At 45.7% G+C, this 24673-nt stretch overlaps 2 protein-coding genes across 7 annotated transcripts in view; one reads left to right on the forward strand and one right to left on the reverse strand.

Annotated features, from left to right (window-relative positions):
• Positions 1-1029: 1029 nt before the first annotated feature.
• LOC135236539 (stomatin-like) lies at positions 1030-6031 on the forward strand. Of its 2 annotated transcripts, none has more exons than XM_064302996.1 (7): positions 1030-1267; positions 2404-2507; positions 3246-3318; positions 3671-3753; positions 4043-4246; positions 4661-4894; positions 5278-6031. In XM_064302996.1, exons 1-7 carry the CDS (start codon positions 1219-1221, stop codon positions 5467-5469), a joined length of 939 nt encoding a protein of 312 aa, XP_064159066.1. In that variant the 5' UTR covers positions 1030-1218; the 3' UTR covers positions 5470-6031. The 2 variants fall into 2 exon arrangements, with proteins under 2 accessions (XP_064159066.1, XP_064159067.1); XM_064302997.1 differs by having other exon boundaries at positions 1044-1267; positions 4661-4795.
• Positions 6032-7930: 1899 nt separating this feature from the next.
• mtus2b (microtubule associated tumor suppressor candidate 2b) overlaps positions 7931-24673 on the reverse strand; it is a 73493-nt gene continuing 56750 nt past the window's right edge. For all 5 annotated transcript variants that reach the window (XM_064301804.1, XM_064301803.1, XM_064301805.1 and 2 more), the window contains 8 exons: positions 19846-19912; positions 18884-19098; positions 17979-18084; positions 17010-17083; positions 16324-16422; positions 15221-15340; positions 14548-14645; positions 7931-13901 (listed from right to left, as the gene is read on the reverse strand). In XM_064301804.1, coding sequence (XP_064157874.1) covers positions 13694-13901; positions 14548-14645; positions 15221-15340; positions 16324-16422; positions 17010-17083; positions 17979-18084; positions 18884-19098; positions 19846-19912 — 987 coding nt within the window. In that variant the 3' untranslated portion in view covers positions 7931-13693. The remainder of the gene's footprint in view (positions 13902-14547; positions 14646-15220; positions 15341-16323; positions 16423-17009; positions 17084-17978; positions 18085-18883; positions 19099-19845; positions 19913-24673) is intronic.

Genomic DNA, 24673 nt, shown 5'->3' on the forward strand with positions numbered 1-24673 from the left:
AATGCAGTGCACATTTTAAATATAATAAAACCCATCTCAATGACCATTTGAGGACAGACAAAAAAAAATGAATGAGACAAAAAACAAAATGGAAGCTTCTTAAAACTCCCAACCCCTCTAGATTATTACCAGATCACCCCAATCCTAGGGGCTTCTCTTCAGGTATGCTGTCTTCACTGGAGCCCACCTCTGGTTGAACTTTGGTGGCGGTTCCCGTGGCAACAGTGCCCCGCACGGTACTAGCGAAGCGGGTAGCAGGCTGGCTCACAGCTACCTTACAGGGGGGGGGTCTCCTCACTTTGAAACAGCCTCAGGGGGGATGCCCAGGTGGGCACACCTGCCAGGCAGTCAGGTGGCGCGAAGCGTGATTTGACCCTACCGGTAAATCCCGGACTCAGCGCTGTTCTCTGGACAGATGAAGCCCTGAATGTGGAGGAACAGACTGCAGAGATAGGACAGCAACGCCGCTTTAATTCCCCCCCGTGCCCAGTGAAGTCACGTGAGCAGTCACTGCGTGTCTCGCACTGATATATGACTCTACTGAAGATTTCCGAAATGAAAAACGCTTACTGGGGAATTTAAGGGCTCTTGGCAGAGAAAGAACTTATCCTGGCTTTACATTAATGCACATTTTAATAGCATTGCAATTGAATGGAAAAGTACAAGCACACATCATGAGCTGAATTCCACCCATTAAAAATATAATACAAAAAAACTACTCACCCCTTATCTGCAAAATACATGACATAATTCTTGCAGTTACACACACATACTTACACATACACATGCACGCACGTACACACACACACACACACACACACACAGTTTTTATCTAACATTTATTGTGTGGTGAACATTCATTCTGGCAGGCATATGAGAAACAAGTTGCAAACACACACAAAATAAAGCCACAGCTGCAGCATAGCACAAATTCAGGTTTTTTTCCAGCATTATTGCTGTCCATTATTTATAAAAGAGCACCTGACTCCTGGAATTCAGCTGTGCACTTCCTGCTTGGTCACAAGGCTTCTGATTGGCTGATTCAGACATGCTATCAATCTCTCAGCCAGCAGCCAGCCCGGAACGAAGGAGGCAGGCCACGCCCATGAGGGAGAACGCTCTCTGCTCCTGCCTCCTCTCCTCCCTCATATCTAAACTGCAACTCTCTCTCTCTCTCTCTCTCTCTCTCTCCATCGCCACTACTGCTGGCGCAGCGAGATGACCAACCACGCCAAGGTTCACGACAGCAGCAGAGAAAACTTAGTGGGTAGGTGAAAACTGACTTTTGTGTGTGTATGTGTGTGTCTGTGTGTTTGTTGTGAAAAGCCTATAGATTGTCATGGGATCACCCTGCAAACCTCCCCCAGGGAAATGCAATCTTTACTCTGTATTTGCGTGTGTGTGTGTGTGTGTGTGTGCGTGTGTGTGTGCGTGTGTGCTGAGAACACACATCTAAGATGTAAAGTAATATCAGGGAACAGACTGGACCAGGAAGGGCAGCTCTGAATAGCCGGCTGCAGCGTCCATAGCAATCAGACGTGCAGTACTTTGTTTGCGAATTCCCCGGCAGGCTGTTCTCAGTGCTCAACTCAATGGGGTGGGGGCCGAGCTTGGTTGCTATAGCGACCACGGTTACACAGCAGAATGAGTCAGAGCTTGAGACTCGTGACTGCAACCCAGCCCGAATACAGTTCAGTGCTGCAATCCGCCACATCAGTGGGCATCCTGGGAGACAGTGCAGGTTTTGTGATGTCACAGGAAGCTGCTGGTTCGTCTGCCGGGGAATTCGCAACCATCAGAATCAGTAAATCACTGGGCTGCGTTTGTTCTCAGCCGCCAACCGGTTCCCTTAGCTAACTGAACGCGCCGAGCGCATTGTGACACATTAACACGGGCACCAGTGCCGTGCTCGAGGATAATGAGTTTGTGTCTGTTAATTAGCATGGTTAATCGCTCTGTGAATAGACCGATTAACTAATTGCCCGAGCTCATCACGAATAACTGCAAAGCAAACAAAGCATTCAATTCTGAGATCTGCATTTTTTGTCTTATCATGCAGTCCTACTCTAGTCTCACAGTTTTTTAAAAAACATTCTCCATTATGATAGAGATATAAAGCCTATTTGATATATCTGTGAGCCATTATTTGTCACTGACTTTATGTAAAGCCATGATTAACTCTATGAAGAGTAGACTTTTTGGAATGTTTTTATTCTCTTCAAAATTCTAAGTCAGTTTTCTAGAATTCCATTGCTTTCAATTACCAGCAGTGATTGTTACATCAGCATAAGAATGTTCAGTTAAGAAAATTTTAAGCACACATTTATGATCTCACACCTAAAGGGTTAAGAATGTGTCTGCTTGCTGAAGCCTCAGCTACAGTACTTTTCTGTTCCTTTCTAGATGCCTACTCAGGAAAGCTTGGGGGGTGGGGCTGGCTTTTGGTCACCTTATCCTTGATGATGACAATTCTGACCTTTCCTATCAGCATATTCATGTGTATAAAGGTAAATTATTTAATTGGCATAGATTTGATCACAAGACTAATGATTTGATGTGCAGCTCTGAAAAATATTTAGAGACCACCCCACATTTTTTGATGAAGAATCGGGGTTACTCTAAAAAATAGAGTACACAGTATTTTTTGGTCTTTATATCAGTTGTCATGTTCTGCAAAATAATTTCTGAATGACAAACTTTTGCTTAGAATTAAAATCAAATGTAGTGAAAAGTTCCTGAAAGAATACCTATAAACTCTAAAATGAAAATTTGATGTCCTTTTATTTATTTATTTCTTCCAGAGCTGTGTACATAGAACATGATTTATAGACCAATACGTATACTACAGCTTGCCTACAATGTCTGTGGCCATTTTAGTAATTTGCATACCAGCACATACTTATGACTGGATGTCAGTTGGTCATTAGGTTTTGTGTGGTTTAGATTCAGGTTCTTCATCAACTTATTCCTCGGGCCCAGAATCTTTTAAAATCTATGCATTCCAGCAAATAATGTTCCTCTTTTGCTATTTAAAGAACAGCATAGGAATGTGATGTATTGTACATGTCTGTCTATTAAATAGACTCTTCTGCCTGTAACTGACAATTTTTCAATACATCTGAATGGTATCTAAAAAAAATATTTCACAATCTCTGTGATCAAAGTTTGGAGAATATGTCCTCAGCAGGCCACATTAGACCACCATTTTGAATGACCCTGGTCTCTGTATTGCCCTCCCTGTCCAGGTAGTGCAGCAGTACGAGCGCGCGGTTGTGTTCAGACTGGGACGCCTAACCGACAAGAAGCCTAAAGGACCAGGTCAGGCGCCGCCCGTTAGCAACATCCATACCGCCGTTCTGTAGTCTGGGCCGTTGCTGTGACGACACAGGGGCGACATTGCAGTTTAGTGCTTAGGGAACCGGACCTGTCACACAAAAGTTGCAAAAATTTTTACAAGTTGTAAAAATATCCAGCTGTATACATGGATCGTAGGCAAAAACGTTCGCTGGATAAGATCTTCTGCTAAATGCAGAAGACGCTTAAACCTAATCACACGTTTATCAATATGCAACACAGCGGTTGGTTGGGAGGTGGTTGGGAGTTTTACAGTGTGAAACACCCGTAAATCAGATACTGCTCAGCTCTTACATCTCCTCCTTCTCCCACGCAGGTATCATCTTTGTGCTGCCCTGCATTGACACCTTTGTGAAGGTGGACATGAGGACTGTGTCCTTTGGAATCCCACACCAAGAGGTCTGTTAGTTAATGTCTGTTAATGTTAATTCTGCTCCAGGCTGTCTCTCAGCAGGACAGGAGTTTTCATAAACCGTATCACTCATGTATAGAAGCAAACCTTTGTCTTAATAAAGTAAAATTACACAAATACACACACGCACACACATGCACACGCACACACACGCATATACACACACACATATGCATATACACACTCACACACACACACATTTCACTTACCTACCCTAAGGTTTCTCTGCTGTGTTCTGTTTCCCTCTGGTAATCACCATCCGGTGTTTCCTGCCAGATCCTGACCAAAGACTCGGTGACGGTGTCTGTGGACGGCGTGGTGTACTTCCGGGTCAACTGCCCCATCTCGTCGGTGGTGAACGTGTCCAACGCCCACTTTTCAACTCACCTGCTGGCCCAGACCACCCTGCGGAACGTCCTGGGCACCAAGAACCTGGCCGAGCTGCTGTCGGACAGGGAGGGAATGTCGCGCAGCATGCAGGTGGGCACGCAAAACCCGTGATGTCAGAGCCCAGTGCCCTAACCTCTATACTCCACCACTACCCAGTGCCCAGCAATGTGGATGCAAGCGCCCACCTGGGTTTCAGTTTTCAGTAAGGATTGTTTCAGCAACAGGATATATGTGCAGTTACAATCAGCCACTCAAAATGGGGATGGGGAGGAGGAGATATTACAAACAGGGTTTGTAATATCTCTATAAATTACAGCATGTGACTCCTCAATGTGCCCGTTAACCTTGTTAGCTTGTTAGCTCAATGCTCACTGGCAGTAATGAAGTGACCTAACTTTATGTCCTCTAACATTCCTGTGTTCACTGATCATGGGACAACGTGCGTTTATGGGAGAATGGGTAACCTAATGGGTAACCCAGTGGAATTTGTTTTTCTTCCTGAAGGTGTGCCTGGATGAGGCCACAAATCCGTGGGGCATTAAGGTGGAGAGGGTGGAGATCAAGGATGTGACCCTCCCTCAGCAGCTCCAGAGATCCATGGCGGTGGAGGCAGAGGCCATGAGGGAGGCCCGGGCCAAGGTGCGGACAGATGAACTGGTCACAGAGTGTGCAGGACTACAGGACTGCAAATCCCAGAGTCTGTGCAGGAAGTTAGGTTTTCAAGGAGCTGCATGCATGGTCAGTTTCCCTTGAAAAGTGAGCAGAGATGGTAGCTCTGCGGCACAGCTTTATTGAGAATTAGCACGGAGGCAGTAGTTATGTTCAACAGAACATATAGTGAAAAACAAAAACATTGCTCATTTTCTCCCTCTGTCTGTTTGTCTGTCTGTTGCATTATCAGCAATGTGCTGAGCTTGCCATTTAAACAAATGGAGACTCTGCTCTTGTTCCTTTCCACCATATCTCTCTTGCTCCCCACTCTCCTCTCCCTCTCTCCCTGTCTGTCTCTGTCTCTCCCTCCCTCTCTCTCACTCTCTCTCCCTGTCTCTCTCTCTCTCTCTCTTTCTCCCTCTCTCTCTCTCTCTCTCTCTCCCTCCCCCTCTCTCTCTCTCTCTCTCCAGGTGATCGCGGCGGAGGGCGAGATGAACGCGTCTCGGGCGCTGAAGGAGGCGTCGGTCGTGATCGCAGAGTCTCCGTCCGCCCTGCAGCTGCGCTACTTGCAGACGCTGGGCACGGTCGCGGCTCAGAACAACTCCACCATCGTCTTCCCCCTGCCAATCGACCTCATGCAGCACTTTATGTACAGGAAGTGACCCCCTCCCCCCCACCTGCTTAAGGGGGTCACCGCGGGAATCACCCAATCACGGTGATCCCCACTGTCACTCTTTTAAAAAGCATGTTGTCATGACAACAGCCTCAGAGAGAAACCACACTAGACACATGCTTAATCCCACACCAGGCCAGATATGTATTTCTCTATAGACAATATGCCTAATGGTGAAAGGCGAGTATACCTTTAGTAAGCTGAGAATGATATAGCAATGATATGGCAATTTAAAATTTTTAAAGCATGTATTATGGCACTTTAGGGGTCACTGTACTATATGTCAACAAGTATCCTAAATCTCTTGCTGTTCATAAATATTTAAAAATAATTAATATATAATATACTATATATAAAATTGTGTAAGGCAAAATTTTGCACATTTTGGTAAATTCTCTGGACATAAATTGCAATAGATAATGTATGGAAGAATAAATGAAAAAATGTTCCTGCTCAATCATCACATCACCAAACTTCAATGTTTAGCCTTAATTTAGGGTTATGGACACTGTATGAAGTGTATGTATTGTAAATAAAATTATTATTTTTTATTTGTTTGTGTTTTATTACTACCATTATTAACATGAATATAAATGTGCTGCTTAAATCCTAAAACTTTTTCCTGGTCTTCATACCAAAATAATTTTTAGCTCTTGACTTGTTATATTATTGATATTTCCATATTTTTATGACACATATAATTCTTACAAATAGGCGCTCGTGCTTATGTGATTTTGTAACATTGAATACAGGATGGAGTCAAAGCCATTTCGTGTACAATAAGAGTTAGAAGCAGGTAGACTGAAAAAAATGTTTCCCTGGATAAAGCTAAAAAAATGATTTCAGTTGTTACACCTAAATAGTTTTTTTGATTCTTTCATTTTTTCATTCAATTGTTCATTTTTTCAATGGTTCAACTTTCAATCGGAAAAACCTAAAAAAATAAAAATTGAAGTTAAATTTTAGGTTCATCCAATGAAGCAATTTTTGATGAGAGCATACAGATATGAGGGGGTGTGATCAATGCATGCGGATTGAGTTTCAGTATTCAGCCATTTCACATCGACACATTTCTGCTACAGATCACTGGTGGCAGTGGAGCTCAGTGCCGTGGCCTTGTGGCCCCGTTTCCAAACGGGAGGTACTCTGCGTTCTGTGGCAGCGGGCCTCACAGGTGTCTGATTCAGGGAGCAGCTCACCTGCGGTAATCAGAGCCAGCGGAATGAGGCTTGCACCACAAGCCAGGGTGAAACTGGAGCTGGAACAGGAGACGGCAGCTGAGTAGGTCCTACAGAAAGAGCCATAAACCCCAAACACGAAGGATGGGCAGGTGACACTAACATGAAGGATAGGCAGGTAACACACTGCACACGGGGAGAAATTGTGGATCACAGGCCTCAGAATCCAGCTATGGAGGCCAGCTGCAGTGCCTGCTGGTTTTTTTGGTGAGTTTCAGGGCCACTGATTAATTCAAGTCCTTAATTGGTTGAACGGGTCCACACACCTTGTTCTCAAGGCCTTAATTGGCCACTCAATTAAAAGAAAGCACAAACACCTGTGGACACTGTGGCCCTACAGAACTTGAGTTTGACACCCTGTTCTAGAAAGTTCTGGCTGATACGTAGTGCAGTATAAACTGTTTCTACAACAGAAATGGAGTCAGTATACAGTACACAGGAGTCTGTCACTATACAGTACACTGGAATCTGTCAGTATACAGTGCACTGGAATCTGTTACTCCAAGAAGGGTGGAAACTACTCCCCTTGCCTTGTTCATAGCTTTGGGCCGGTATGTATCCATAAAATCTCAGAGCAGGAGTGCTGGCCTAGGATCAGGTTCTCTTGTTCGTAACCTAAACCTAATCATTATTATGAGCTAAAAGGGGATCTGATCCTAGTTCAGGGCCCTCATTTATAAAAATATTCTCGGATTCAATGTGAAACATTACCTTAAGATAATTTCCCAATAACTGGACCTGAAAAAAAGCTGTTTACGTTGATTTAAAGTGGTTTAAATCAATGTAAACAGCTTTGTAAAAGGTGTGAAAAGGGGGGTTTCCCTGTCCCTGTCCTAACCCCATTCGTTATGAAGGTTTAATAAACCTTTTCAAACCATGGGAATCAATGGGAAAAACAGTTCCAGGTTATGCTTCACTGGCTTAACACACCATATATGTAGACTTCAGTATAGAGGCTCTGCCATTGATGTATGTATGTATGTACAGTATAGGTATGTACGTATGTTTGTATGTATGTACTGTATATGTATATATGTATATATGTACCTGGGATTGTTTTCACTTTCATGGCCCTTGAGCTATCGCATGCTCCCTGTTCTGTCAGACAGAGTAAATAGTCAGTCTGGAGGTTTCAGGGAATAAGGAGGATGGACTAGTTTATGACCCTTGTAAAAACCTTACATCCCACAACACCACATTTACACAACCTGCTTTTGTGACACGTTTTAATATTTTAACCCAAAGCGCAATAAAGGTGCCGACATGTACATACAACGTGTTTTATTCATTCCGTACATTTTTGATTATCTATGCTATTTTTACACATTTACCATAATGAAACGCTTTAAAAACAACAACAACAACGACAACAAAGCAAACATACAAACGGCTAAATGGACATGCGTTGGTGTTTACGTTTGCTGAAACGTGGATTACAGAATAAATATACTACAATCTGTACAACCAAATCAGGAGAGCAACAACTAAAATGTAGAAACTTGTCATAAACACCCCTCCCCCCCCCTCCCTCCCCAAAATACTTAAATACAGCAACCCAGACTTTCTATTCTACAGAAGAGCAAACATTCAGTTGTTGGGTAAATGCTTATGTCCACAGGACACAGATACAGTGCACTTCCAGTACCTGATTCTGAGGTTATTTCATGTACATATGTGTAAATACATACTATTATAGCCTTCATTTAACAGCAGTGGACAGACCCTGTGCAAGAACGGAATTATATTCAGGGAACAAAATGGTGGTTTCAAGGTGACATTATCAGAGGAAGCAGCACATGATACCATTTAAGAGATTAGCCTATTCATTGTTGCTGTTGCTGTTAATTATTGATGTATACGTATTTGGCAATACATTCATTGTTCATTGCCTCCATTGTTGCAGCTTTTAAGAGCTCCTTGACCAAAACGATACTTTGATTTATATTTTTCAAAATATATTGAGCGAGCGTAGGTTTGGTCATAACTTTCAAATAAAGATCAGTACCAGATGTAGTTATTTTGTGAGCAATGATATGGATGCTTGGAAAATACATACATAAGATAAATAACTCATATAAAGTCAACATAACAATAACAAATATAAAGACTAAAATAATGTATCTGGAAGTATGATAGTAATCAACATTTAGCTTCTGAAGGGAGTCATAACTCCTTTTCAAGACCTGAGAACATTCTGTGATTGAGGATATGGTATACTGAAAAAAGTACAAAATATTAATATACTTTTTAATGATCACCATCCCACTTCCTTTGTTAAAAACATTTTTGTTGCATGTGGTAAATCCCACAGACATTTTATTTCTGAAGTGATACAAAATCCTCAGGCTCTCCAGAGGAGGTGGAGTAATCCTCTGTGAATACCTAAACATTAGGAAACCCTAGAAAACCAGCGCATTTTGGTTTTGAGTATCTGAGCGAATAATTAATTGCATATCTACAGCGATTAACGGATTAGTATAAGGTTCAAACACATAATGATCGTCCTGCCAATGAGTCATCATAGCAACCACCCACACCTGACCATGGTCAGAAAGAACCTTACCAATTGTAAGTATATCAAATATCAAACGTAGCGAGCCAAGTTTCTGGATATCTCTATGCCAATGCGTTCCACCCCTGTTCTCATACCTGCTAATCATGGATTCTATGAAGGGATTGGTCCTGAATTTTGACACCAAAACTGAAACACTGCATAATGTTCAAGAATAAACCAGGTGGAACACATGGAAATAGATTGAAGGTGAAAAGAAAATAGTCCTTTACTATAAATGAAGACAAATAAATAAATAAATAAATAAGTAAATAAACAAATAAATAAGTAAAAAATGAAAAAAATATACAGTGTAGCTGCACATTTCCATACATTCAGTTCAGTTGCCTGGTAGAGTTCCTGGATTTTGTATGTATACTGCAGTGGTCTATACTGCGTACCCCTGTGTTAGTACTATACGCATTTCGTAAACACTTTTCTGAATGAGGTTCCCCAGGAGCAAAGGCTAACCATTGAATAGTGAGCGACACTACGATGACACTTTGAACAAGGTGTTGCATCTGTTAGAGATTTGATGAACCTACTGTATTGGTATTGCATTGAGTAATCCATTTTATTGAATGTGGCATCAACTTCAAATATGGTTTTCAGCAAAACTGACCAGCGCAATACTGAATAGGTCTGTACTTCACGGATCAGTGGGAATCAGTGCATGGCTTGTTATTTTCCACAGGAATGTCCAACACTGGGACTGTGACCCAGCCAAACAGAAGATTCAATGTCCTTCTCTCTAGGTCTTGTGCCTCTCTAGTGTCCTTGCACTGCGTTGCATGGAGCAGTTCGCTTGTCCTGTTTTTCTCTTCCTTCACTCATGAGTAATGCATGAGTTTCAAGTGTACCTTTTCAACGACACGTTGGACGGGAGACTCTGCAAGTTTCTTAAAGCTAACACACGGCGGCCATCCCTGTTCTGCACAGGCCGCACTGGCGCTTAAAAACCTACCGAAGGAAAAACGTCCTCTTGACTGTCTTACCTAAGCCGATTCACGGACTGACTCAATATACTTTCAAATCAAAGGCGACTTGACCAGCGTTTGGTCACAATGACCAAATTCCCTCAATGGGACAGACTTTGTGCTCTCCCTTCCACCTAATGCAGGGGAGTGAAACTCCAGTCCTATAAGGCTGTGGTCTCTCCAGCTTCCCTTTCAAAACAGGGGCCATTTTAGGCCTTGGAAATGAGGTGTGTGGTCTCTTCAGCCAATCAATGACTTCACTTAATCACTACTAATTAAGTGCAGAGAAGCACCAAGAAGCCAGCAGATACAGCAGCCCTCCAGGACACCCCTGATATAGAGGACAATTTCTCCATTAAACGACCAAGCCTTCCTAAATTACATAAAACTGGGCCCCCTGGGAAAACCTGCAGAAGAAAATGAAAGCTAAAATTATATATAACAACTGGAAGACTTACAGTACATGCTTTACAGAGCAAGAATTTTCACTAAGTAAACGTCATATGAAAACAACTGCATTTGGCATCATCAAATTTTCTTTAATTGTGGCTCCTGTTGATTGGCTGACTTTAACGGTGGCCTCTGTTGATTGGCTGATTCCTCTGAACCACAGATACTGCGTAGAAAATGAGTGTTTCCATCAGAGAAGAGCAGGTATGGATTTGCCCAAGGTGGGGCAGCGGTGAGCCCGGGCAAGGTGGTCCAGGGTTCGAGAGCCCCGGCTAAGACAGCCTCGATAAATTCTGACATTCAATGGTCCTGTTACGAAGTAAATGCACGTAATGGTTCTGTAACTGATGAGAACTTTTCATCATCCCCATGAGCAAATTAAATCTAAGAATGAAAAAAGGTCTAAAAATGAATGCCCCATTTAAAAAAGACTGTAGAGTATTTTTTATCAAAATGGCCACCCTGACATAAACCCCTCTCTCTCAAAGTAGCATTGTTCCGACAAATAGATGTGCTCTCAAAATGATGTACCTATGCCAACGTGTTAGTACCTATCAATGCCTTTCACATTGCAGTCAATCACATTTAATCCCACCCATCCCATTCATGCTAAAAAGACATGATAGCTTCAAAAGCCTTCGTCTTATTTATTTTTAAAACTAGACGTCTCGGCATGGCTGTTGAATTTTCATGTCAGATGTTACCGTGCAGCAAAGCGAAACTGGGCTCTTGTACACAACAGTGGAAGTAGCGCAATCTGAACTGGTGGCAATATTTTTCAGACCCGTCTGACAATTTCAGCTACAGGATAGATCACCTTGAGGAGGTTGATCATCAGAACAGAGCTGGAGGAAATCATCAATTTAATATCTAATATTTAATCTACTTATTTACTGGAACTGTTAAGGCTTTAACATTATTGAAACTTCCAATATACATTTTGGTATCAAAGTAAAGGTTTGTGACCACAACACATTCAATAAAAAAGTGCTCCTCCTAGCTTTTAAGACACCAACCATTAAGAGTTATTGTAGATTCACGAAATAACTCAAAATGGGGAAAAATAAGGCTTGACTAAATACATTCTAAAGCATGTAGAATCATTGCCATGTTCTGTGGAATTTCACGTTTTTATGTCAGTCATCAAAGGGGACATTTAGAAAGAAAAGTCAAAGTTCCAGTTTCTTCTAGTGTATGTGAAACAATCTATATTAACCAGGTAGTCTATCATTCTGGGGGAAAAATAATATATTCTTTGTAGACCAGTCAATAAACAATTATTTGATTAACCTGCTAGCCAACACAGCTTAGGCTAAACAAGGTAGCTGGCAGGTACAGTAAAAACCCTGGGAAAAGAGCAACACTGGTTAACCAGCCAATTACCATAATACAGCCAGTCCTACCATCCGACTATATTTACATAGTTAAGCCAGCCATGTACTAGCCTTTCAAACAAGATCTGAGATGAGGCTAATGAAAAATTTAAACACTAATAACACGTAATAACATTCGTTTTTCAATATACAGTATGTCCCAGTCACTTGCCCATGTACATACATAAAGTGTTTCTTCCATTTATACATTTCTGTGCAAAGAAAAAGATGTTCCTACAAGCAACCGCCCACTACACTGTGATTGGCTGTTGTCAAAGTGACATGCTGTCACTCATTACAGCAGAGGCAAGTCTAAAGGTCTCAGTGTTTGTGCTCCACTTCAACATATGCTACTGTATATTGCAGTGGCCTGGGCTGCACATACAGTTCTTCCTTCTGCCAAATTCAAAATAGAGTTCACTGCATATTGCAATGACTGTGCAATACTTCTACTGCTGCTGCTACTGCTGCTGCTCCTGATACTACTACTACTACTACTACTACTACTACTGATAATAATAATAATAATGCACCTTATTTCAAGCACTCTCCCAGAGTCAAGGCTCAACAACCACAAGATTTTCTAGTCTGAAGGGCCATTTTGAAAATAAATGTGTGATTTTTTTGCATGCTCCCATATGACACGCATGGGGGATGATGAAAAGTTTGTTTATGTACTGGTGATATTTTGACACTAGTTTGATTTTGACTGCAAGTGTGATATTGCTGGTGAGCGGACCTGAATGGCTGTCTATACGGGAGGCAAGCAGCCAAGGCGGATGCGTTTGCTGTGTTTCTGAACGAGCTGCGTTACGTTTGAACATCCGTCATCCTGGAAGGGGGGGGGGGGGGGGGGGGCACCGAGGCAGGCGACATGTGCTTATGGTCCCATTCCTGGATAAATCTGTGCCTCTGGAGCCCACCTGTCGGTCGTCACGGACGTCCTCCACACCCCCCCCCCCTTTCTTGTGTTACATCCAACAGGAGGAGTACAGCAGGCCAGTGTAAAAGTCTACATTTGAAAACTGCCCATGGTTATGTTTCAAAGGCCTGCGACACCTTCAGAAACTGTCAGAAAATTGGAGGAAAGCCCCCAAATGCAGGGGAAAGCCTCTGGGATTTGTACCTTGGAAACACACCACCAGTCTTTCTGCACATTTGAGTCAGGATGGGAAACAGATTGCAAAGAGAGTTTGGGTGGGGGGGGGGGGGTGTTGGGTGAGGGTTTGTGTCCATCTGTACTGTGCACACTCTACAGCTCAGACTTGATTAGAAGACAGTTGATTGGACAGGGCAGGTGAAAAAAAGAGGCCTTCCAGAGTGTCTTTTTTTTGTGTGTACCTTCATGAACGTTCCTCGGGTGTGACGGGGACAGTGACGAGGGCGACACCCGCCCCCTCCACCACACAGAGAGGGCTGTCCCTCCGTACCCCTGTGACAGACTGATAGACAGACACATTGAAACAGGACAAAGCGGTAAATGGCGAGCCCACACGGGCTGAATCACCAATTCTCCTTTCTCGTCATTACGTTCTTCTGATGTTCTTACGAGCGACGTTATGGCGGGGGGGCGTGGGGCGTGGGGTGTGGGGTGGGGTGGGGGGGAGGGGCCGGGGGGGGCCGCTCATCTGGGGAAGGGCTGGAGCCGGGAGGGGGAGGCGGGGCCCGGGGAGGCCCGGTGGATGGGGGAGGCGGAGGGGGACATGCGAGGGCTCAGCTCCCCCGTTTGCAGCCTCCACAGCAGCTCCTCGTTGGTGCGGCTCAGGCGCTTCTTCTCGCTGCTCTCCTTCTCCACGTGCTCCTGCAGGTTCGCGTTCTCCTCCGAGAGCTGCCTGCAAGGGCGGAGACAGGTCGCCACGGCAACCGCGTTTAGCCGACGCCGGAGCGCCGAGGGTGCGATCGCCCGACGCGTTTTTATCACCGTACGCCAAAAAAGCTGCTCGGCTAGACGGAATAAAATTCAGGGGAGGTGCACGACGGAGACGCGCGTACAGAATCTGCAAGCAGTGCCCCGCTGGGAAAGACCTCACGTTTTGAATTCCTCTACTGCTTTCTCTCCGAACCAAACTGCGTCTGAGAGAACTCTTCTTCTCCTGCATGCATTACAGAAAGTGCTGAACTTACTCAACGTAAAATCATCCGAAAGAAGAAATTTGTTCTGAAGAGCGGTGAAAAGAAATTAAATTTAAAAATGAAAATAATCTGCAGGAATTTTTTATGTTTGTAAATATTTAATAGATTTTTTGTACTGCTTGCATGTCTTTTTAGCAGCTATTTTGGAAAAATGAATACGCAACAACATAAAAAATATTTAAAAATATATACTTTTTTGAGAAGTTGGCATAATTTTCTAAAATTGGCGAAGAGGTTTTCTTTTAGTTTTTCTAAACTCTATAAACTTCACTGAGCCCTCAATTTCAGTCCAACATAACAGCACGAGATCCTTCACACTTTAATGAATGAGAAACGAAGACCGACCTGGACATGGCGAGGTTGCGGTCTATCCTGGCCTTGAGATCCTCGTTCTGCTGCTGTAACACCTGAACCCGCTCCTCTAACACCACGTTCTTCTGAGCCTGTCCCAAAAAAATAAATAATAAATAAATAAATAAAAAACAAGCACAGCAGGATGCCCATCAAGTGTCCAGAATAATAAAGTTTTTTTGATTCTAAAACAACCCGGCAAACATACAGTGCCCACTAGTGGCTTGCCATCAGCACAGCTGATCAGACAGCGTTTCACAAATTGGCACTGCGGAGGCACATTGGAGACGGTTGGGGTGAGGTGGTCGAGATGAGTATCAGCTGTTTGATAATGCTACGTAGTCGGTGAACGGTTCTGCCTGCGGTGGACCGCTGCGGTGCCGACAGAATGATGCTGGTAGACGGACAGCTGGCACCATGGCGGTCCGATAGGGAAGCCAGCGGCCTTCCGAAAGATACTGTACAGGATATAACTGGGAACATGTAATTCCCGAGTCAGACACAGCAACAGGGGAATATTACCCAGCGGACTCCTTACCCAGCCGACACAAAACATTCTCACAATGTTGCTGCCATGAAGTGGCAATGTCATAACATTGAGAAAACCTCACAGTAACATTGTGAGAACATTCTGTGCCAGCTGGGGATTGTTGCTCTTACGGCATACCATTTTCTCCAGCTCGGTGATCTTTATCTCCTGCTCGTGGATCTGCTGGTTCTTCATCTGCACAACCTCCTTCAGGCTCTTCAGGTCCTCCTCGACGTGCTGATAGGGAGCCAGAGCGTCCTGCACGCAGACGTCACAGACACACACACACGCAGACACACGCACACACACATACACGCAGACACACGCACACACACACATACGCACACACACACATACACACACACACACGCGCACACACGCACACACACACACACACGCAGACACACGCACACACACGTACAAGCACGCACACACACGTACGCACACACACGCAAACACACACACATGCGCGCACACACACGCACACACACGTACACAAACACACACACACACGCACACACATGCACACACACGCACACGCACGTACACACACACACACAAACACACGCACGCACACACATGCACACACGCAAGCACACACACACGCACACACACACACATGTGAACACTGAAGCATGCTGCCTGACTCACAGACTGCACACGTGATGTGCTGATGGGGCTTGCTCTGCTGTGACTCTCTAGCCACCTCAGTGAAGTCTGAGCTTCATTTTGTCCTGAGATGCCCAGTTCAGAGACAGTAAAAATGACTTACTGCGGGCTGTAAATGAATGAACTGTTTCCCAGCCCAGGTCTCTGCACTTTATGCTGGTTATACCTACAGCTGAGCTCTCAGTTAATCATATCTAATTAAGTCGTGCAACTAATGTTGCTATGGATTTAACATCATGTGACAAGGATTTGCTGTGAGGTCTTTGTTACGGAGAGAATAATGAGCCTAATTAGACAGTAACCCAATGCTGCGTGTGTGCGTGCGTGCAAGTGTGTTGGTGCGTGTGTGAGTATGTTTGTGTGTGTGTGTGTGTTTTGATGTGTGTATGTGTGAGTGTGTGTGTGTGTGTGTGTGTGTGAGTATGTTTGTGTGTGTGTGTGTGTGTGTTTTGATGTGTGTGTGTGTGTGTGTGTGTGTGTTTTGATGTGTGTGTGTGTGAGTGTGTGTGTGTGTGTGTGTGTGTGTTTTGATGTGTGTGTGTGTGTGTGTGTGTAGAGGACGTGTTCAGTACCACTATCTGCTCGTCAGTGCTCCTCCGCAGGGCTTCCTCAAAGCGCTTGGCTCGGTCTCGCAGGCTGCGATTCTGAAACGTCAGAGTGTCCACCTGGTCCTGGAGAGAACACACACACATCAAAACACACACACACACAAACACACACACTTGTTTGTATTGCTATACTTGTGAGGACTTCCCATTGACTTACATTCATTCCGTAACCTCTAACCCTAACCCTAACCCTAACCCCAAGCACTACATGCCTAACCTTAACCCTAACCTTAACCTAAATTTAACCCTAACCCTAACCCTAAAACAGCCTCTTGAACTTGTGGGGACCAGCAAAAGGTCCCCACCTTGCGTAATTTTATTCATCTTTCTATCCTTGTTGGGACATTTGGTTCTTACACAGACAGTAATACATGCCCATCAAAACACACACACACACACACACACACACACATCAAAACAGACGCACACATACAAACAGACACACACAATTCAAAATATATACACACAGACATCAAAATATACACACACACACACACGCACACACACATACAACCAGCTGGAGAATTGACACCATACGTTTGACACCATACCCCTCCCGTCACCAGGTGCGCCATAGAAAATGATATATCACTGTGCAGATACCCTCAAAACGACATACTGACATAGTCATTTTGAAGCTTGTCACTTACCTGCAGTGAGAGTCTGAGCTTCTCAAAGTCCTCCTCCAAAGCCCTCCTCTGCTGCTCATGAGCTGAAATTAGGTCTGACACACGACAGCAGGAGAGAATGGAGAGACCGCGTCAACGTACTTCGGCTGAGCCAGTCACAAAAACAACTACTTCACAAAACAGACCCGCCGAAATCATTAGCCTATAAAACACTGTACGATAATACACTTACAAATATGCTATGACTACACTTCCTATCAAAAATGCTATACTTCATAGGAAATATTTCTCTCCCCAGGAGTGAGGCTCAGACATAATTATTCATGTGTTTGAGCAGGTGCCCCCGATTTATGTTGAATTATGATGCCCAACTGCAATGCCCCAATGTCCTATTCTGCTCTGCTACAGCTGAAATTAAATGCCTGGGTATAAGACTGTTCAACATTTTTATCACCCTTTTGCTCAAATATAAAATTATGTCCTCACAACTTCACATGCACAGTTTGTAGTGCGGTACAAGTAACACGTTACTCTCCCGTCCCCACCCCAAGGCACTCTCACCTTCTGTACTAATTCAGGGCATGGTATTTTTATGGTTTTATGCTTTTCTTCTTAGGACCATAATCTGTACGTTCAGAATTTGTTCTTTGGATGTTCGTTAGCATAGCTAATTTATGTTTGTAAGCGATGGTGATCTTTACTCGCTGGTTTGGGAATGCTGTTAGATTAACATAGCACTATTGCTCATTTTAATATTTTAATTAAATGAATGCACTGTCTCTTACACTGTAAGTCACTCTGAGTAAGACTGTCTGCAAATTAATGCAATGATATTAAAAGAATTATGTACTGCTGGACCAAGTAAATTGTCCTTGTCAGGTGTGTTCTGTGACCCACCAGAAACCCTCTCCTGACCCACAGTTTGGGATCCCCTGCAACCACCCCCACCCCCCACCCCCCCAATCTGCCCCCACCCTCCCCCACACGCACCTCTGACTGTCTTGGCGTGCTCCTCCTGCAGCGTCGCTATGGTGACGCTGTGGTGGTTCTCCATCTCCACCATGGCCGCGTCATGGTTTTGGTTCATCTCCTCCATCTGGGCGGAGTCAAAGAGAAACACAAAATAGAGCGTGGCTGAATCAGACCGTTTCGGCTGTACCCTTCAGCCCTGTGAGGACCGCCTCAGACCTCCGACAGCGGCTAATGGAGGCTAACGCAGGGCCAGCGCGGATAAATCTTTCAGCCTGAAAGGAGAGCTCTGGGGAGGAGAATAATGGATCTGCTTTTTAGAGTGGCTGAAGGAAAGCACATTTACACTCTCTGATATATCACACATAATGCTCAGAGGCAGACAGGGTGAAGACTGTATCAGAGACAGAGAGAGATTAGCATGAAGACCCGTAAACCAAACACTGTCAGCACTGCGGGACTTAACTATAGGTACAAATTATATCAGACTGACCCCAGGTCAGTGTAAGAGCAGACTGACTCCAGTACAGTGTGAGAGCAGTATGGGTATCAGACTGACTCCAGGTCAGTGTAAGAGCAGACTGACTCCAGTACAGCGATGGTAACAGACTGACCCCAGGTCAGTGTAAGAGCAGACTGACTCCAGTACAGCGATGGTACCGGACTGACCCCAGGTCAGTGTAAGAGCAGACTGACTCCAGTACAGTGATGGTACCGGACTGACCCCAGGTCAGTGTAAGAGCAGACTGACTCCAGTACAGCGTGAAAGCGACCTGACCTCAGGTCAGTGTAAGAGCAGACTGACCCCAGTACAGTGATGGTATCAGACTGACCCCAGGTCAGTGTAAGAGCAGACTGACTCCAGTACAGTGTGAGAGCAGTATCAGTATCAGACTGACCCCAGGTCAGTGAGGGGCGGAGCGCACCTGCTCCTGCTGCTGCGTGCGCAGCTCCTCCATCTCGGCGCGCTGCTGGGCGCACAGGCGCTCCCTCTCTGCGCGGTGTCGGGCCTTCAGCCGCTCCTCCAGCGCCCCCAGCTCCGCCTCCTGCTGCTCCTGCAGCCTCCGCAGCTCCTGCTCAAAGCGCCGCTCCAGGTCCTCCTTTTCCCGCTGCAGACGCTCCCAGCGCGACACGTTAAAGGCTGCGGCGGGGGGGGGGCGGAGGGGCCATGCGAGGGGCAGGGCCAGGAGGGGCAGCGGGGGAGCAGGAGTGGTGGGAAATGGTGGGGAGGCGCAGGGATGGGAGGGGCAGGGCGAGGCAGTGGGGGGGTGGGGGGGTGGGGGGGATGGGCGAGTCAGTTAGGGGGTTGGAAATGGTGGGGAGGGGCAGGGAGGTACATCAGGGTTAGGAGCAGGAAGGGGTAAGTGGCAAGGAGTTTAGGAGGGCATTATCATTTTAAGAGTAAAGTGAGAGAGGATGCCCAGGGACAGACAAAGGGGTCAGATGAGGGATTAGGGTTTAGGAAGAGGGCATGGGCCAAGGGAACGCAGAGTGGTGTTGAAATTGCAGAGGGAGGAGGAAGAAAAAGGGTCAAACAAGAGAGTGGTGTGTGGTGAGTTTACTAAGAATAAACAGCAGAGTCATCCATAAAAGACAACCTAACCTGCTTTCTCTCTCTCCTGTTCAGTCTATCCTCAGTGTGGCTGTTTTAACTCCTCTGGGCCATGGTGCTACACTCATCACCAGGGAAACAGCAACCCTGTAACCTTCCCACAATTCTCTATGATGTCAGCCGACAGAGGACCCCCAGGGAGGCACCTGCTGTACCCCCCCACCCCCCCAGAGTGCCTGACGTCTTACAGAGCACCACATCCCCCACCCGCCCCCGACCCACCCTCAAATTCCACATCCCACACACCCCTGACCCATCCCAACCAATCAGACTCACCCACTTCATCCCTGATTCTGGAAAGCTCCAAGGACAGCTCTCTCTCCTTCACGATAGCAGCCTCACTCTGCAGAGCACACACACACACGCACACACCCACAGGCACACACACACACACACACGCACGCGCACACATGCACACACACACGCGCACACACACGCACGCATGCACACACAGGAAAAAGAGTGAAATAAAATATTAATAATGGCTTCTATTATTCAGCTGCAACAAAAGCATTTAACTTGGCCTCCTTTGTTAAGTCTGCCACATGTCTCATGTTTATTGACTCCAGGCCTAGCAACAAGAGCATCAGAAGAACAATCACACCCACACCTGCATGCACTCCTAATCCTGATCTTCATCGCAAGGACACGTACATAGGGTCAGTTTCACAGGCACAGGTTAAGCCTTGAGATTCTCCTTACAAAACTTAGTTCAGTCCAGGACTAAACTTAATCTGTGTCTGTGCAACCAGCCCAGTGTGTCTAAAAGTGCTAATGTAAAATGCAATAATTAAGACATAGATGCTTTTGGCTTTTAGACTACCAAGTTCACTTCCTTGCTAGTTACAGGGAGTCATATTTGCTATTATGTAGATGGCAGCTCTCACATTTTATGAGCTGTGTGGTTTAGTAGTTTTATTACAGCCGATTCAGAAGTGGAAAACACACTGCTGGTACCCCAGGAGATTCCAGCCCCCGTTCACTGTAAATCGATGTCCCAGAAACAGACACCTGAGCCCCGTCAAATCACGAAACCGTAACGACAGGATCAATAGCTATTCATTACCCCCCAATAACCCCCCCCCCACTGCACAAAGGCTGTGAATGGCCCAATAACCCAGCGGCGGTATTTCACAAACCCGCTCGTCAGAGTAAATCTGCAGAACGTCAATGCCGTTTGACTGGTGGGCTCGAACCCCCCTCTGAAGCTGCGGTTCAGGACGGCTGCAGCGCCTGCAGGATTCTTTTTTGTGATTTTCTTTCCTTCAGAAGCCAAACCAAAGTGCTGGAACAAGGGCTGCCAGACTCCCGATTTTTTAAAAATTATTTGTACAGGTCCCGACTTTGCTTGTGGTCCCGACTGGACAATATAACGTCTGGTCTGAGCGATTGATTTAAAAAAATTGACTGTTAGTTTGTAATGTTCTCGTATCTCAACCATCACCCAGGTCCATGATCTGTTCTGATAACGCCTCCCACCAGAAACCCCCCCCCCCTCCCCCCTCCCCCCAAGTCCGCCATCAGTCCCGACAGCTCACCACCTCATTCGCAATTAAGCCATGTTGTCTGGAATTGACAAATTCTAAATCTGGCAACCCTAGCTGGAACACACCAGAAAGGCGGGGCCTGGAGTAAGACACCCCTGCCCTGAAGGCACTGTGCTGGCTTAGGGGTGGGTCAGACCATGCTCAGTAAATCAGCTGTCACTCCTGGCGAGACCTGCACTGTGGTCCAATCACCAGGCAGGCAGGACGTGACCCCGAAGAGGGGCGGCGTCTGGCGACTTGATTGGTGGGTGCTCGGCTGTGATACCGGTGGCTCTTCCTAGCAAATCCAATTTCCTGACCGGTTTCAGAAGGAGGGACACCCCCCTCCCCTAACCCCCCCCTCCCCCCGATGGAGGTCTTCGGCATTAATTTCAATCCCCCGATCTGGAATACGTTGGCAACCATGGCAACCTAACCCGCTTTTATTTCCAGGAACGTTTTCCACAAGGTTATTTACAGGCACAACCTCCCTCTCTCTCCTGAGCATGACATCAGTGCAATCAAACGTCTTCTATCAGTTCAGGGCTACTGCACGTTCAGCTCCAATTACTTCTGGAAAATAATACTCAAAGGCAGAAGCAGAGAGACGTATGAACGAATCAAAGTGCATTTATAATAGCCTGGACAATTAAATGATACACCAGCTATGGTAATTGGTAAATGAGTAATATCTACTACAGTGTTTTGTATAGCTTTAACAGCATGTACCGGGTGCTGTGTAAACAGTTGTTACATGCGGTATAAACTGTACTGCTGTTTATCTCGCCAGGTCTCAATAAGAATAACCTGGATAAATGAAGGTAAGCTAACTGCCTAATGAACTAACTAATTATCTAACTCAATAAATAACTAAACAAACAAATAAACAAAGCATTTGTACAGCACAACCACCAATCTCGACAATTACAACAGCTAAACTGCGGATGTGGATGACAGGAAAAAGCGAGAAGTTAAGAAGCAGAAGAGGAGAGGATTCTGCAGGCAGGGAATCCCTCTCCGCAGCGAGCTTTCCCTGCAGCAGCGGGAACAAGTGGCGGCGCTGTCAGAAGCCTACTCACAGTCTCCGAGCGCGGCTGAGACACAGAGGCAGGGCTCCCTTAAGGCTCGCGCTCCCCGGCTCCGACAGCGGCATCTCCCTCGCTCCACTCCCCCTCTCACACCATGTCACTCCACCTCTCCCTCTCTCCCTCTCTCTCTCTCTCTCTCTCTCTCTTAAGGTGGACCCGCCAGCTGTTGAACCACAGCCCGCATCACTCTCGTTCTCTTTCCCTGTTTCTGTCCCTCGCGCTATGACGAGCACACACCACGCGTGCACACACACGCACACACACACACTCACACACGCCCAGAGCTGTGTGCCAAGGCTGCAGAGGGACTGAACAATGTCGTGCAACACTGGGTACCAGCAGCAACACGAGAACCCAGACACAGGGGCAGGAAGATCGATGGCTCAACAGGGATCCGCAGGGCCCAGCGCTGAGGGAGTGGCCCTCTCCCATTGGCTCAGCTTCAGGATGCTCTCACTACCGATTGGTCCAGAAGCAGAGGAGGGAGCAGCGCTGAGCCAGGCGAAGGAGGCAGACGAAATGGGGCTGAGAGCAACCGCCCCCCCCCCCCCAAAAAAAAAAACAGGACATGAGTGCAGACAGAGATAGAGGAAGAGACAGAGAGAGATAGAACGCAGAAAATAAATATAGGCAGATGGAAACAATACAAGGGAGCGGGTAATGAATAAAAAGAGATATCTCACTGTATCTTGTTCTCCCTGTCTGATAGGAGGAGGGAGGGAGAGGGAGAGGGAGAAAGAAGGAGAGAGAGAGAAAAAGAAAGAGAGAGACAGAGAGAGATAAAAGAGAGGGAGGGAGAGGGAGAGAAGGAATCCCCCCCCCCAGACAGTCTCACCTCTTGCGGTGGTGCATCTCGTTTGCTGCCCTGCTAAAATGATCACTACCAACTTCAGCTCTCCCCTATTCTCCTCCCCCATCATACACACACACACACACACACACATGCACATACACACACACTGGGAGTGTCATGCCATGCCATCCAAAAGGCAGAGAGAGAGAGAGAGAGGGAAGGGGGAGGGGCTTGATCAATATAGAGCTGTGATACCTTCCCACACACACACACACACACACACACACACACTCACACCCTTTGTCCTCTCATTTGCTTTTTTAAAGGGCACGTGAGAGACAGAAAGAGAGAGAGTGAGTGAGAGAGAGAGAGAGAGAGACCCTCCTTCTACGACATAAAATAAAAAGCCATCAGTCTTGCTTGACATCCTCATCTCCTCCACACCGGCAGCAGAACGTTCATGAGCAGCAGGGACACCCTGCTATTATCCTGAAAGGGGAACAGCCCCATCACAGGAGGGCTGGGCTGTTTCCCTCTTTTTTAGTGCCTGTTTCCCTCCCTCAACCCTCCATCTTCCTCACAGTGGTCATGTCTCCTCATATGGGTAAGAGGCAGAGGCAAACCTTTCACCGAGCCCTGCTGCTGGTTCCGCTACATACAGGAACAATCAATAGAAAGCATTTAGCCTGTTTTTAGGGAAGGGCCTATCTTCAAGGGAAATGGAAGTCTACCCTAATGCACTGGCATTGCCCGGTAATTTAATTAATTTTCTTCAAACCTATTACCATTGAAGCTCTTGCCAGAGCGTAGGGACAGACAGCGATCAAGCAGGAAACACAAAACTGTCACGACGGCTAAGCGACTAGGCCGGTAACACCAGAGGTTGCAGGTTCAAATCACAGGTTGTAGCACTGCCATTACACCCTTGAGCATGGCTACGATCGTAAAATGCTTGATTAAATTCAGCTGTACAAATGAAGAGTACCCTCTAACCTGTGCACGCATATATCACATACATATAAAATCACCTTCAGTGAGAAAGGGAACGGCCAGCTCTGGGCACTCAAAGGAATATGCCATTAACGTCAACAGGTCACTGGCTGTTAGGGCCATAATTTAGCTGCTTACTGTACGTAATAGAAAATACCAGGAGTCAGGACCTAGAGAGCAAACCAGCGCATACGTGGGTGTGTGTGTGTGTGTGTGTGTGTGAGAGAGTGTGAGAGTGTGAGAGAGTGTGTGTGTGTGTGTGTGTTTCCCCTTATGAGAGACAGCCTGCTGAGATCTGAACCTCTGAGGCCTGTCAGCGGTGCTAATTGGATGGTAAGGCTAACTCCCCTTTCTCTGATCACCAGTCGGCCCTCAGGCAGCGTGAAAGATATCAAAATCAGGCATACATGTACTCTGGACAGACCAAACATCTTACTTATACAAACTAGTTTTTGACGTAATCATGTCATTTAAGTAACTTCTACATACATTTATAGACTGGCTTTTCGGTAAAGCCACTCATGTCAAATTGACTGTACTGGCTTGAGGCGTGGTCAGACAATGCAGTTTTACACATTTTTTTGTTACTCTCTTTTACTTTCTTTGACATGGATAATCATCTGATTTATCATTTGTTTAATCGTTTGTTTTACTATTTGAATGATGTTGAATTTGTTCTTTATTCTTTTATTCACATTAATTGGGAT

This window comes from Anguilla rostrata, chromosome 12 (assembly GCF_018555375.3).
Source record: "Anguilla rostrata isolate EN2019 chromosome 12, ASM1855537v3, whole genome shotgun sequence".
NCBI classification, from domain to species: domain Eukaryota; kingdom Metazoa; phylum Chordata; class Actinopteri; order Anguilliformes; family Anguillidae; genus Anguilla; species Anguilla rostrata.